The sequence below is a fragment of the Sebastes umbrosus genome, chromosome 7 (genome assembly GCF_015220745.1).
Source record: "Sebastes umbrosus isolate fSebUmb1 chromosome 7, fSebUmb1.pri, whole genome shotgun sequence".
Classification (NCBI taxonomy): Eukaryota; Metazoa; Chordata; class Actinopteri; order Perciformes; family Sebastidae; genus Sebastes; species Sebastes umbrosus.
Window position 1 is genome coordinate 16,632,936 of NC_051275.1, and position 15,227 is coordinate 16,648,162.

Genomic DNA, 15,227 nt, shown 5'->3' on the forward strand with positions numbered 1-15,227 from the left:
TGACGCTACAATCTGTCGAACTCTCGCGAGACTGCGCGCAGTTTCCCAGGCAGCAGCAGTGTGCGCCGCGATAGAGACAAGGAAAGATGGCGACGCAGGAGAGCGAAGCGTCGAAAGAAGCCGTCAGCAACGGCGAGGTAAAAATGAATGACACTCTCATTATCTTAGTGAATCTTCTCCTACAATTGTAGAGCGGTGTTTTATCTTTGTTTGAGCGTTGTGAGTGTGATGGACCGTCAACATGTAATCGTCTTATTACCATAGAAACCATTACACGAGACCACAGTGACGTTGTCAGTGCCGGTTGGTTTTTAAACGACCTCCTGCTGCCGTTAAAACCGGGCTGTTAGCGGAGTGTGAGCCGTGTTTAACGGTGAAATCTCACCTGAACACACACTATTACATAATAAGTGACAAGATAATGAGTTGATGTGTGTCTGTGAGAGCCAGCTGACTGCTGCAGTGTGTCAGTGAGCTGCTATCACAAGAAGGCCTGAACCTGAACGACGCAGATTCACCAGCCAGGCCAAGCTGCTCTCAAACACCTCTCTCTGATCCACTGTTTCATTTACTGTTTCATCATTTACAGGCATTACAGGGAACACTTAGCTTCAATGTAGATTTTTTTACACCTCATGGCAAATCTGGCAGCTTATCTTGGTAACATAATGTGAGATAAATTGTCAAAATTTGGCTAAACGCTTTAAAATGCTGTCTTATATTGTAGCTGTAGTTGCTGGAGGTGATTTTAGGAAGACATCTGGCCAGCTAGTGATTACTTCCTGAGTGACAAATATCACAAGTTACCAGAGGTCAAAGACAGTGAATCATCACTCTCCAGAGAGGCAAACCACTGGTCTACTCCTCTCTGGTTAATTAAATCAAACAAACACAAAGAGATGCTAGTGATATGCTCAAACAAGCAGATTGTAAAGCTCTAGCAAATGGCACATGTTTGGTATCTTTACTGTAAGACCAAGACAGACTAGTCATTTATTTACAGGCATTACAGGGAACACTTTAGGCTCAATGTAGATTTTTTACACCTCATGTCAAATCTGGCAGCTTATCTTGGTAACATAATGTGAGATAAATCGTCAAAATTTGGCTAAACCCTTGAAAAAGCTGTCTTAAATTGTAGCTGGAGGTGATTTAAGGAAGACATCTGGCCAGCTAGTGATTACTTCCAGAGTGACAAATATCACAAGTTACCAGAGGTCAAAGACAGTGAATCATCACTCTCCAGAGAGGCAAACCACTGGTCTGCTCCTCTCTGGTTAATTCTGTCTTTGGCCAAACAAACACAAAAAAATGCTAGTGATACACATAATACTGATATGATCAAACAAGCAGATTGTTAAGCTGTAGCACATGTTTGGTATCTTTACTGTAAGACCAAGACAGATCAGTCATTTTTGTTTTTTTATAGTTTTGGTTTCTATAGGTTCCTTTCATGGTTTTGTTTTTAAATCCAGCCTCAATTCACACCTCATGTTCTCATTATCATTACATTGAAGTCTCAGAGTTCATCATAGATAGAGCAAAGATAAATCTCTAAAACACAGAAGGTTGTCTTCTTCTGTTTAATTCAAAGTCTGTCTTTGACCAAACAAACACAAAAAAAATTGCTAGTGATACCCAAAATATTGATGTGATTAAACAAGCAGATTGTAAAGCTGATAGCAAATGGCACATGTTTAGTATCTTTACTGTAAGACCAAGACAGACCATTAATTTATTTACAGTCATTACAGGGAACACTTCAGGCTCAATGTATATTTTTTTACGCCTCATGGCAAATCTGGCAGCTTATCTTGGTAACAAAGTGAGATAAATCGGTGTGTAGACATTAACATTTGGCTTGAAAATGCTCTCTTAAATTGTAGTAGTTGTTGGAGGTGATTTTTAGGACGACATCAAGCCAGCTAGCAATTATTTCCGGAGTGACAGATATCACAAGTCACCAGAGGTCAAAGACAGTGAATCATCACTCTCCAGAGAGGTAGACCACTGGTCTACTCCTCTCTGGTTAATTAAACCAAACAAACACAAAGAAATGCTAGTGGTACACAAACTATTGATGTGATCAAACAAGCAGATTGTAAAGCTGTAGCAAATGGCATATGCTTGGTATCTTTACTGTAAGACCAAGAAAGACCAGTCATTTTTAGGTTTATAGTTTTGGTTTCTATAGATTCCTTTCATGGTTTTGTTTTTAAATCTAGCCCTAATTCACACCTCCCATGTTCTTGTTCTCATTATCATTACATTGAAGTCTCAGAGTTGAGAAGAAGAGGACGAAGAAGAAAGGCACTTTATTAATTAATATTAAAGGGGAAATTACATTTTTTCACTCTGTTATTTTACATAGTACACACAGGCCAGAAATACACAAGACCCTCCAGTTTCCAAGCCAAGTCCCTATGGACTGAGCTACTGCCGCCCCAAGCATAGATAGAGCAAAGATAAATCTCTAAAAACCTGTACTGCTTATTTGAAGGTATTTCCAGATTCTTCTCTTACAACCATCTGGGTAAAACAATAGTTGCGACTTGACAAATGGGTTACAAATCTGTTTTTTTCAGGGTTAAATGTTGCATAACATTTTTTGAGGGTTTTACAAATTGTAAGGGATTTATCTTCCTGAATAACCGATGCCTAGCTCTGTAATTCATATCTAATTGTAATACACAAGTGGCAGAATCTAGGACAAGGGTACACCATGCGCTTAGTGTCTCTTTTTCTTAATAAAATCGCTCTGTCAGGCTTTTAGTTTTAGATGAGGCAGTTATGTTGCTCTTGAGGCCCACTGCTGGTGAATTAGTTGAGAGAAAATTCTGTGGTGAATCAAGGGAATACACTAAGTGGTTACTAGTGCTTTTTGTCTTCTAAGTTTTATTTAATATTTCTACTCGGTACAGGTGTAACTGTATTGGTCCCATCACCGCACATATGATGAAGTCAGTGTTTTCATGTCTAAAATAACATGTGAATTTTCCTTGTACTAAATGTCCTCTTAATGTGGAAAGACCATCTTGAATGTTGGCAAATACTCATTGTAGCACAGACAGAAAGCCTTTTTAGACATTAGCAATGGACACATATTCAACAGCCATGCCTTTATATCCATAATTATATGCCTATATTAGCTTGCTTCCTCCTTGAGGAGATACTGTGTGACAAACATTACCGGAGCGATCCCATTTCTGTGAAAGAGTGACTTATCTGAACTGTTGGCCCTTTTCCTGTCAGACACACACCCAGTGTGAAGCATTTACTCTACACCATGGATAGGTGGTTAATTGTTAATCCTTGTTCAGTGTGTGTAAATTATTATCTTGAGCTGGAACAGATAACCTTGTTTCTGTTGTTGGAGCATATTGATGATCCATCTGGTAATGGTTATTACGTTGATCCCTCCAGGAGACGGAGATCCATGTCTCTGATAATAGAATTGCTTCTATTTGAAAGGAACAGGACATGGCAGCGAGGATAAAAAGCTCTATTTTGAGCCTATTCATGGCCTCTGAATTCAGTTTGTGATGGTGCTAGGTCAGTGGCTTATCATAAACCCCAACATTTCCGATGTTCACGCAGTCATTTCTTGGCCTTCTTGGCACTTCAATAACCTGCTGAGCGGAAAACATTTTTTACCCTCAAGTTTTGTTTGTTTCAAGAGGCCAGCCTCTGGTCTCCCTTGTGCTGGTGACAATGGGGGAGATTAGATGTTTAGATAGTAAATGAGTCTCATGACTTGGCATACGCTTGTGTATTGTGTCACTTGAATAGAATGTGGCCTTGCTGGAGGGGTGGGTGGGGGGGCTACATGGACACGCCGAAGCAAACTGATGACAGATTTCACTGATCTTTAACATGCTAATATGCATGCTGATACTCGCATGATACAAAGGCTCTATTAGGTCAAGAGATCACGGTAGTTACAATCCTTAGAAATTTAATGTTTCAGCTTGGGTGCCCCTCATATGTCATCTTTATATGTTTTGTAATTTGTAATTATTATAGGGCTGCAACAACACTTTCTTTTCATTAATGAAAAAAAGTCAATAAAATGTCGAAAATAGTAAAATTACAAAGAAATCCTGTCTCAGTTTTCCAGAGGATTATGTTATGTCTTCAAATGGCTCGTTTTGTCTGACTAGAACAGTCTAAACCCAAATTTATTCAATTTACAAAACAGAAAAACGACAAATCCTCATATTTGAGAAGCTGGAGTGAGAGAATATTTGGCATTATACTGTATCTTTCAGTTGCTAAAATTGTTGCCAATTCATTTTCAAATCTGCCAAGTTTGTTATTTATTTGCCAAGCATACTGCACATTTGATTGCAAATTTCTTGCTATAATTTTTGTGGAAAGTATTTGTTGTTATTACCCGCATTGCCAGGTTGGGCTGGTTTCTGGGCGACTTTTGATCAAGTTAGGCTGGTAAAAATAGCATTGGGCTTGTAGATGAAATTTGAGCTACTCTATGCAACATTTGATGGGTTTTAGAAAATATTGTGAAAACAATATTACCAAACAAGCTGTCATTTTATGGTAAAAAAATACAGATACAAATTTCAATAAACTTTTTTGTGTCCACTATTATTGACTCATTTAATTTGAGAAATATTTACTTGACATGAAGTGGCACGGTGGTCCAGTGGTTAGCACTGTCGCCTCACGGCAAGAGGGTCGCAGTTTCGAATCCGGTTTGGGGCCCTTTCGGTGGAGTTTGCATGTTCTCCCCGTGTTAGCGTGGGTTTCCTTCCAAAGACATGCAGGTTAGGTTAATTTTTGACTCTAAATTACCTGTAGGTGTGAGTGTGAATGGTTGTCTGTCTCGATGTGTCAGCCCTGTGATAGTTGCCCAATGTCAGCTGGGATCAGCTCCAGCACCCCCGGGACCCTGAATAGGATAAGCAGTTAATGAATGAATCATTGACATGATTGACATACACCGATCAACCATAACATTAGGACAGCATGGACACCCTGACCGGTCTGTGGCCCCATACGCAACAAACATATATATTGAATCGTAACCCCTATATCACGATACGTATCATATCGCTAGATTCTTGCCAATACACAGCTCTACCTAACACAATGGTCATTGGGCAGTTAGTCAATTATGTGAAGTCAACACATAATAAAAGTCTGGGATCAATTGTACTGTATTATATCACGACATTGGGCTTTCAGTAAAGTACAGTGAGAACATGTGTGTCTCCTTTTTACTGCCAGTGAAGCTGTTCTCGTTTGATGACAGACTTCATCACATGATGCCATTACTGCATCATCATTGTGACTTTCTTTGGCTACACTGACCGTGTGTGTGTGTGTCTGTGTGGTTGTAGGTGAACAGCAATGGGACTGCTGCAACAACAGATGGCCAGGTTGTGCCGACACCTGAAAATGCACTGGACCCTCAGCAGCAGCAGCCGCCGCCGCAACCAGCACCTAATGCATGGCAGGTCATTAAAGGAGTCCTCTTCAGGTGAGTTTTTCCTTTTTGTCTTTTAATCTGGCAGGCTCGCCCTGTCTTTACAAGTGGAGAGCCAGCCCACAGATAAAAGCGTACTCTGATACTGTGATTGTAATAATTAACGAAATACATGATGTGATTTATTATGGTGGTGTCAAATCCATATTAAAGCTGTGTGCAGAACCACAGCTCATCTGATGTCCACTCTGCTCCGGATCTCAGAGTTTACAGTCTGCGTTGCCTGTCAATCTGCCGTTTACCCAAATTTGTCCATTTTAAAATCTGTCTCCTCATCTTTTTCAGTGCAATTTGCAGCATAGACAAACTAGACAAATGGTTAATTAATGGATTTCTATGTATGTTTTGATTCAGTCTAAGGTACATTTGTCCTCACCGGACTTGGGGATGACAATATCTCTAAACGTCTCTCTAATTATGGTTGACTTAATGTTCAGTGATTTGTCCAATAAAAAGTTCATTAAGTACTACCTTCTTAATGTGGTGGATGAACAAAAAAATCCTGCACCGTCGATCACACCCAAGCAGCATTGGTACCAACAAAAATGTGTATGAGTAATCAACAGTGTGGGAATTTTTGGTTCACATCTTTCACAGTCAGAGTTAATGATCTGACGCACCTGTCTACTCTCTGCAGTGCAATAGCTTTGTAGTAGGCTTAAGTGTTGCCTTAATGTGGTGGATGTCAATTGCCTTGTGTATGTAGATTGCAGTGACTTTCAGGGGATTTAACAATTCTTTTTAATGTGTAACATATTCAAGAATCAGTTAAACCCTCTGGGACCTTTACTGTCTTTTAGAGGCTGTAGCAAGCTCAGTTTTAGAGTACTGGTATCATGAAACTAGAAAACCTAAGGAATCTATTGGTGCCAACCATGTCATGTTAGCTTGTCAGAAAGGAGGCTAAATAATGCTTGACTGACTTTGGTGAAGAAAAACTGGCAAGGCCATTTTCTCAGGGGTCTCTTGACATCTGACATCAATATATGTAAATGAAAATGGGTGACATTGGTACCCACGAGTCTTCCCTTTACAGACATCCCCACTTTATGATAATCTCATGCAGTTTGTGGCAAAAAACTACAGTATTTTATTTCCGCCCATTCTAGAAATATGTGTGAATATTTCTGCATACTGGGGTCCCTAAACAGTCTTGGAATTACATAAACTGGGTATCACTGAGACTCTTGTGGATCCAGTGAACCCAACTTTATTCATGTGTGATGATGTTAGACCCCATAGTAGCCATTTCATTGTAGTGAGACCATTTTTTTTAAAACTTGACCTCACTGTATAAAATGACCTATGGTGACCTCTAGGATAATCACAGCCTCATGAAACTTTACAACCATAAACTAGAGACCTAGAGCATTCAGAGGATGGATGGCTTTCCTAGGTATATTGACAATAAAGGGGGTTCTGAGCAGTTTACAGAACAGAAGTGCTTGCTATCCAATCACCGAAAAATGCAATTCTTGTAGAAATCTCCAAATGTCAAAAGTTTTTGATACCAAATCACAGCATGGCTTTTTCTATGATGTTCCTCAAGGTGTCTTAATGTGGTAATTTGGAGGGATTATTGATCATTTTTATCAAATCACGAGTGGTAAAAAAGTGTTACATTTAGTAACAAATCTGTGTAACAAATTGTATCAACCCCAAAATTGTTGCAACAACTTATGAGACATAATAAAGCATGGGGATGGCCATCATATACTTCTATCATAATAATCTAAGCCTTTATACACATTTACAATTTATTTTAATTCAGGTTTATTTCTGATTTATGACTAGAACAACTTGACACACAGTGCTGAGCTGCATCTCAAATTAATCTTCAGGTTCCCAGCTCTCAGATGACATACACCTCTTCAATGTGACATAGTTTTAGACCCCCCAAAAAGACAAAAACAGGTGTATGAAGGTCTCTAAGGGTTAATATTTAGGGATATCTCTCTGTATAACAGAATGTACAGTATCTCAGGAGCAAGGGTTATTTTGTACTAAAAATGCTCATGCAAAGCATAGCCCTTGTGGAGCTGGTACCAGTGTAGTACATTTTTTGGCACCTAGTTTGAATTTAGCTTTAAATATCTGTCATAAGGTAGAAAAGGAAGTAGATATTTTGGTTAAAGCAGAGGAACATTTGCTTGATGGTTTTAGATTATATTGAACTTTTTGGACTGAGGAATGCCAAACTAAGATCTTTTCTAAAATGGATGTGTAATCGTTTCGTAAACACGATGCATGCTCTGCATGCAACATAGAATTTTTCTTTATCAATTTTACTATGATATCAAACAGAAAATGTCAGTTTAACCCATACCAACCAAAGAGGGAAGTATACATTGAACAAAACCACAAACGTACAAAGGGAGGTTGGCAGTTACACTGATTAAAAAACCCCCGAAAAAAAAACATGTCAGTTCTTGATATTTTTGGACATTTTGCAATGTTTTCTTTGTTTGCCACAGAGTACTCTGTTCTTCTTTCACTTCTAATTTTGCTTCTTTTGACCTGTCACTGATTTATGTTTCAAGAAAAGGTCTCTCTCTCTCTTAAAGTCTGAATGTAATGCAGTTTGACTGCACACAGTTTGATCAGATTAGCCTCCTTGTGGTTTCACTCCCCTGTAGCAGCTCTTCAGATCTCAAGAGAAAGATCAAAATGAAATACTTTGTCTCAGAGTTTTTTATGCTAATGCACCCAGTATTTGTTCATTTACAAATAAATTTAAATATTAATCCAACTCATCCCCACCCCTGCTGCTCTCCTCTTTTTATATTTTTGTCATATTTCTTTTATTTGTGTTTCTCCTCTTAACTTTGATGTTAATTCCTTATTTACCAAATCTTATTTTCCTCTGACTCTGTTTTCACTTGTTTCTCCAGAATCTTCATAATCTGGGCGATCAGTAGCTGGTTCCGTCGAGGGCCGTCCACTCCAGACCCCAACACGCCAGCCGGGGCACCCAGAGTACCCAGCAGGAACCTGTTCCCCAAGGACACCCTCATGGTATTACACCTGTCCCCTCTGTCCATTGCCTTTACCTGCATGGCCATGTAAACCCCCCTCAACACTGTGATCCCCTGAAGTATTTCGACAGCAAACCAGTGATATCTCTCCCTTTCAGACCAACTCGCTCCCTCTCCCCTGACTCTGTATTATCATAAACACCTTTATTTTCTCACCATGCCTGCAGGACCTGTACGTGTACATATCCCAGGAGGAGGTGTTCACCGACTTCAACAACACAGAATCCCTGTTCTGGTTCCACAGGGACCTAGTCTACGGAGACTGGACCATTGGGGAGGAGGGGGACGGCTGTTACGAGCAATATAAGGAGATGGACATCCCTGAGGTGAGGATGACTGAGGAGCAATGTGAGAGAGAAGTGTCAGACCGTAGATAGATGGTGAGAGGGAACAGGTATTAGTTTAGGAAATGAGATTAACTTTGGTGAAGCACAGGAAAGAACTTGAGATTTGTAATATGGATGTGTTTTTGTCTGAAACTCTAATACTCTTCCTGTTTGGTGTGTACTTACAGGAAGTGCAGAAGAATGGTTCCCTTTACATGCACGTCTACTTCACTAAAAGTGGATTCCACCCAGACCCCAAACGCAAGGGCCAGTATCGCAGACTGGCAACAGTTCATTCATCACGAAGTAAGCTCATGTGGAAAACGCACAGATTGTAAACTTTTAACGAAAGTTGTAAGAATAGAATAATTTATTTGATCATTTCTAAGTGTTAACCATCACTTGTTTCCTCTTTCAGTGCTGAATAAATTCAAGCGAAGAAAGTTTATGAAGACCAAGAATCTGCTAACAGGAGAGACTGAAGCAGATCCTGAAGTGATCAAGGTTGATATATTTTTGCTTTACTTATTGTTTTGTACACTGTAGAGCTAGACCCGTAAATTGACCTGGCCAATATATCACAGATATTAGTTTATTGTGAATATATCAGTGTATATGTTGGCTGATCAAGTGACAAGAAATTGCTGTAAAGAAATGCCAAACTAGGTCTGAGGTAATTTAGAAATTAATGCTGCATGATTTAAAAAAAATATCTTATTGCGATTATTTTGACTGATATTTTATTATGATTTGCGATATTAAACAGAATGATAATTTTTACATCATTATTCTCATTTTCATTGAAAAACATATTAAAATAAAATAATTATGGTGGGATTTTCTGGGGATCTGTACCAAACACAGATGTTTTATTAAGAATATGATGTGTAGGCCAGGACATCTCTGCAGGTCGACAATATTTAATTTAAAATGGTATTGTATTTCACCGTTAACAAATATTGCGATTTCCTCCTCATCCTGCAATTTGAAAGTTGCAGTAGGCCATATTGCGATATCGATAAAATTGATTAATTGTGCAGCCCTGTTAGAAATAATGTCACCACTACATAGCTTGTCCAGCAGACCAGAGAGAACTGAAAAGCTTATTTTTCAAATGTATGCATCATCGTCACAATAACAAAACCGATCAAGATTTATTGTTTATGTAAAAACAAATTACTATTGATTGTTATTGCCATTAGAAGAGTTTTTAAAAATCTAAAATATCGGTATCAGCCTCGGAAATCCAGTGTCGGCCAGGATATAGTACACTGTGTGTTATCCTCATCTTATGACATTGATTTCCAAATAAATCTTACAGAAACACTAATTGTAGGTTATCTTGGGAAAGGCTGTGAGCAAAGAATATAAATACATTTTACAAAATTAAAATCATCAGAAAACGATATCAATGAGTTTACTCGTTGGATTTGACTTTCTATTGGTTTTATCATTAATAGAAATAATAGTTGTTACAGCAGCTAAGACAAACTGCCTTTTGCACATGGTGTTGCAGCTCATCACTGACGTGTCAAATCAAATGTTTCCTCACAGCGAGCAGAGAGCCACGGTCCAGTAGAGGTTATCTCTCATTGGCACCCCAACCTCACCATCAACATGGTGGACGACCACACTGCCTGGGTCAAAGGCTCGGTTCCCCCTCCTCTAGACCAACGTAAGTTCATCCCTCTCACCTCTTTGCCAGGTCCCTACTACAGCAGCTGATTAATGAGTCTTGGTTTGACAGAACAAAAAGAAACCATCTTTGACATTTCCACTCTTCTATCACTAGATGTTAAGTTTGATGCAGTAAGTGGCGACTACTATCCCATTGTGTACTTCAATGACTACTGGAACCTTCAGAAGGACTACTATCCCATCAACGATTCCCTGAAAGCACTCCCGCTGCGCCTCTCCTACTGCCCGCTGTCCTTGTGGCGTTGGCAGCTGTATGCTGCCCAAAATGCACGCTCACCGTGGAACTTCCTTCCCGAGGACACCTACGAGCAGTCTGATGAAGATCAAGACTCTGTCAAGGTAAGACTTCAAGGATCACAGAGACAGAAAGCTGGAAAAAAAGAATTGTACTAGATGTGATGAGATTAAGGTGTTTTTGGTTCTTTTATGCAGGTTTGCTTTTGGGTTGCAATAATAATTACTCCTATTTGGACATTTATTTAATGATACATTGGTGAAATAATGTAATATATAATGTAACATTAGCAGTATGTTTTATCATTATTGTGACATTTACATAGAAACTCACTGTATTTATAGTTTTCTATTTCAGAGATTTCTGTTTATCCTTATTCACAGATTAAGAAACGTATTTGAGTTACTATGAGCCAGGTGTATCTTTTCAACAGACATGTTTAGGGGTGCAACTAATGATTATTTTCATTGTCGATTAATCTGTTGATTTATTTTCTTGATAAATCGATTCGCATTTTGGTCTATAAAATGTCAGAAAAATGTGTCGATCAATGTTTCCCAAAACCCAAGATGGCGTCCTCAAATGTCTTGTTTTGTCCACAACTCAGATATTCAGTTTACTGTCATAGAGGGGTAAAGAAACCAGAAAATATTCACATTTAAGAAGCTAGAATCAGAATTTTATCTTTTTTTTTCTTAAAATTTACTCAAACCAATTAATCGATTATTAAAATAATTGGTGATTAATATACTAGCTTGCAACTAATCGATTAATTGTTGCAGCTCAAGACATGTTAACTCCTGAGCAGTTTTGTTTTTGCTAATTGGCTTGTGTTGGAATAAAATCATTTTTGTTGGCATTGTATCACAATAGTATTGTAGTATAATTACTTATTTATGATTCTCATCCCAAATACCTCGACAGGTTTACTATAGAAACACTACTGTGTTTTCTAGCTGTGGCTGCAGCTAAATGTAACCTGTGGACTTTCTGATCAAACATAAAAATTGAGATACATCTGTAACTTTAGATTAATAACTCTCTCTCTTTGTATAGGTGGCCCTTTTGGAAACCAACCCGTACCTGCTGGGACTCACCATCGTTGTCTCCATTGTGCACAGCATCTTCGAGTTTCTTGCCTTCAAGAATGGTAAGGTCATAACAGCCGGTCTGTATGCAGGACTAAAAATGATGCTCAAATCATAACATGGCAAACTCAAGCCCAACAGGCAACAACAGCTGTCAGTGTGCTGACTTGACTATGACTTGCCCCAAACTGCATGTGATGATCATAAAGTAGGCATTCCTGTAAAGGGGAGACTCGTGGGTATTCATAGAACCCATTTTCACCCCTTTTGAAAATGGCCGTGACAGTTTTTCCTCACCAAAATTTAGCGCAAGTTTGGAGCCTTTGCGACAAGCTAGTATGACATGGTTGATACCAATGGATTCCTTAAGTTTTTCTAATGTATACGATACCAGCATCTTCACTCTAGCTTAAAAACTAAGCCCGCTACAACCTCTGAAAGATCGATTGCGTTCATGCATTAAAGAAATTAGTGGCGTTAAAACAAATTTAAGTGTTAATTAACGCATTATTAATGTGTTAAGTTTGACAGCCCTACTTAACATAACAAAAAAATAGATTGCCCTGTTGTTTGTCTGACCCTCAGCTTCAACTTACCACCATTTCCTCCCCAGATATCCAGTTCTGGAACAGCAGACAGTCTCTCGAAGGCCTTTCTGTGCGCTCCATCACATTTGGAGTCTTTCAGTCTCTGGTGGTGCTGCTGTACATCTTGGACAACGAAACTAACTTTGTGGTGCAGGTCAGCGTGTTCATCGGCCTCCTTATTGACCTGTGGAAAATCACCAAGGTCATGGATGTTAAAGTAAGTCAGAGCAACACTTGTATTTTTATACACAATATTGTTTGATAAACAGTATAACTCTTTAGAAATTAAAAAACTCCAACAATTTTCCTTTTGAGCCAGTGGGCTCCTCTGTCTTTTAAGAAAATATAAAAAATGTCAGACCAACTTAATGCAGCCTATTTAACTGATGAATTAATCTTTAACCAGAAAAGTATGAGTTAACCAGTGAATGTCTTAAGATGATGTTTGGTTTGAATGAAAACCGGCAGACTCCACTACTACTCTGGCTTCAAGGTCTCTTCTGAAGCCAAGCAATTGCATTTGAAGATAATATTTCTCACATGTTTTTTCCATCTGTCCTTTTTGTTAATCCTAACCTATTGTATCTGTACATTTCTACTATGTTGTACTATTATTACCATATTCCAGTAACCACCAATGTTTGTCTTTCTCTAGTTGGACAGAGAGAACAAAATCCTAGGGGTGGTGCCAAGATTGGTATTCAAAGACAAGTCAACATATGTGAAGTCTTCAACCAAAATCTATGACGATGTAAGTCAAACCAATACTCAACTGCAACACTCTTATCAGCGGCCACATTCAGAGGACACTGCTTTCAAAAATACATTTATTTTATAACAGATGACGGACCTCCACTCTGTGGAGAGGGGCAAACCTAAATACACATTTCTATGTTGGGATGAATATCACCAGTATGTCTCATAAAAGCAGACCAATTAGTACTGTTTTATATATTAGTCAATGTCTTATTACTGTTTTTGATCAAACCTTTTTCTCTCTTGTGTACTGTGAACAGATGGCCTTCAAGTACCTGTCTTGGCTGCTCTACCCTCTGTTTGGCTGCTATGCGATCTACAGTTTATTGTACGTAGAGCACAAAGGCTGGTACTCATGGGTACTCAGCATGCTCTATGGCTTCTTGTTAACCTTTGGTAAGTATGTCTTAAGTATTTATATACTTGTATACTCATTCTCAACTCTCTCTGTGGGACTATTTTAAATTTATTCTCTTAATGTATTATTGATTTTACTCTCTGCTGACACATTTTGTCCGTTTTGTTCCTGTTTATGTAAATCTATTTTTAAAGGCCAGAGAGTCATCTGATTATTATTATTGTCTCTTAATTATCCCGTCTCTAAGTGGATGTACATGTAGCTAATGTTTTCACCCTTGCATCATGGTTACATATCCAATTCCCACTAGCCTCTGCTAATGTGTTGTGTATTAATAGACTTCACTCAGTCACGTTGGCTGTTGTCTAATTTACTGCCTCTGGTGTAAAATTGTTTACATTTCCTTACCGGTGTCTTCCTTTCCATCTCCGCTTTTTGTTTTTTTAGGTTTCATTACAATGACACCGCAGCTATTCATCAACTACAAAATGAAGTCTGTGGCCCACCTCCCATGGAGGATGCTCACCTACAAGGCTCTCAACACCTTCATTGATGACCTGTTTGCCTTCGTCATCAAGATGCCCATGATGTACAGGATAGGATGCCTCAGAGATGGTACGTCTTTCCTGATCTAAATGTTGTACTTTTTATGAGTTTATCAGGAGCAGGGGAAGTTAAATAATCAGTTGAAGCCATTTAATGTCCTTAAAGAAGCCATTTTGTGTTTGTAGCTTGATGAAGCACAGATGTGCAGTGTTTTTGCTAGAGGTGGTTTCAGGTTTGAATCATTGCTCAGCATGGTGACAGCTAAAGATAATCCAGACAGATTTGTTGTTTGTTTAAAGGAAAGACTGTCCTCCTTTCTGGCCCTTTTTGTTTTGACTTAAATACACTGACGCATAAAGTCACTCATGGCATTATGTTTGATTCCCTGGAACCACAGAGCAACTGTCAAAATCACAGTTGGCCTTCGATGCCAGTAACAGCATCAGTTGTAATTAATCCTCCAACTCCACCTGGTGTCAACTCACTAGGTCTCACTCACAACCATAATTCCCATTGATATTACCACATACTTTATGAGGTTGTTTTAGTGTAATTAATTTTAAAGAGTCACAGTGCTGAGCACATTATATTTAACGGTCATGTCTAGAAGGTAGCACGCAAATTGCGAAACTCTCGTGAGATGGTTAAGGTTAGGCATTGACCTTGAATAGTTATGATTAGGATAGATCGTCAGGCAGCGGGTTCTGAAAGTTTTTGCAAGTTTGGGCAATTTGCGGGTTACCTTTTAGACACAACCATATTTAATCAACATGTATTCATAGGTGCTGGCACTAAATACAACTGTGGAGTAATTTGGTTGAGTTTCAGCTCACTTTCACTCAGGAAACCTCACTCAGGAAACTTCACACAGCCTCACGGCAATCATGTGACCCCCTAAAATGTTTTCTTTTACATTATGGTCTGTGAAGTGTGTGTGCACAGTCTGTTGTTGTGGAAATTTAAGTTTTTTTCATTGGTAGGTGATGTCATCATCTCTGTCTCAGTCAGCTCAGCTCCTCAGTTGGTTATCTGGGTTTTACTTTTCTCATCAGTGCGTTGAATGTTGAGTGTCCATCATTGAGTTGAGTTATT

At 38.8% G+C, this 15,227-nt stretch overlaps 2 protein-coding genes across 3 annotated transcripts in view; both read left to right on the forward strand.

Annotated features, from left to right (window-relative positions):
• clptm1 (CLPTM1 regulator of GABA type A receptor forward trafficking) overlaps positions 1 to 15,227 on the forward strand; it is a 16,775-nt gene continuing 1,548 nt past the window's right edge. For both annotated transcript variants that reach the window (XR_005207557.1, XM_037774911.1), the window contains exons 1-13: positions 1 to 137; positions 5,361 to 5,500; positions 8,398 to 8,521; positions 8,709 to 8,867; positions 9,056 to 9,173; positions 9,286 to 9,371; positions 10,422 to 10,542; positions 10,660 to 10,904; positions 11,857 to 11,950; positions 12,502 to 12,692; positions 13,131 to 13,226; positions 13,492 to 13,627; positions 14,037 to 14,204. Coding sequence is in view for 1 of the 2 variants with exons in the window: in XM_037774911.1 (XP_037630839.1) it covers positions 87 to 137; positions 5,361 to 5,500; positions 8,398 to 8,521; positions 8,709 to 8,867; positions 9,056 to 9,173; positions 9,286 to 9,371; positions 10,422 to 10,542; positions 10,660 to 10,904; positions 11,857 to 11,950; positions 12,502 to 12,692; positions 13,131 to 13,226; positions 13,492 to 13,627; positions 14,037 to 14,204 (1,729 nt within the window). In the remaining variant the exon portion in view is untranslated. The remainder of the gene's footprint in view (positions 138 to 5,360; positions 5,501 to 8,397; positions 8,522 to 8,708; positions 8,868 to 9,055; positions 9,174 to 9,285; positions 9,372 to 10,421; positions 10,543 to 10,659; positions 10,905 to 11,856; positions 11,951 to 12,501; positions 12,693 to 13,130; positions 13,227 to 13,491; positions 13,628 to 14,036; positions 14,205 to 15,227) is intronic.
• The window catches only part of relb (v-rel avian reticuloendotheliosis viral oncogene homolog B), a 19,846-nt gene continuing 18,418 nt past the window's right edge, over positions 13,800 to 15,227 (forward strand). The window contains exon 1 of the mRNA XM_037774913.1: positions 13,800 to 13,811. The gene's annotated coding sequence lies outside the window, so the exon portion shown is untranslated. The remainder of the gene's footprint in view (positions 13,812 to 15,227) is intronic.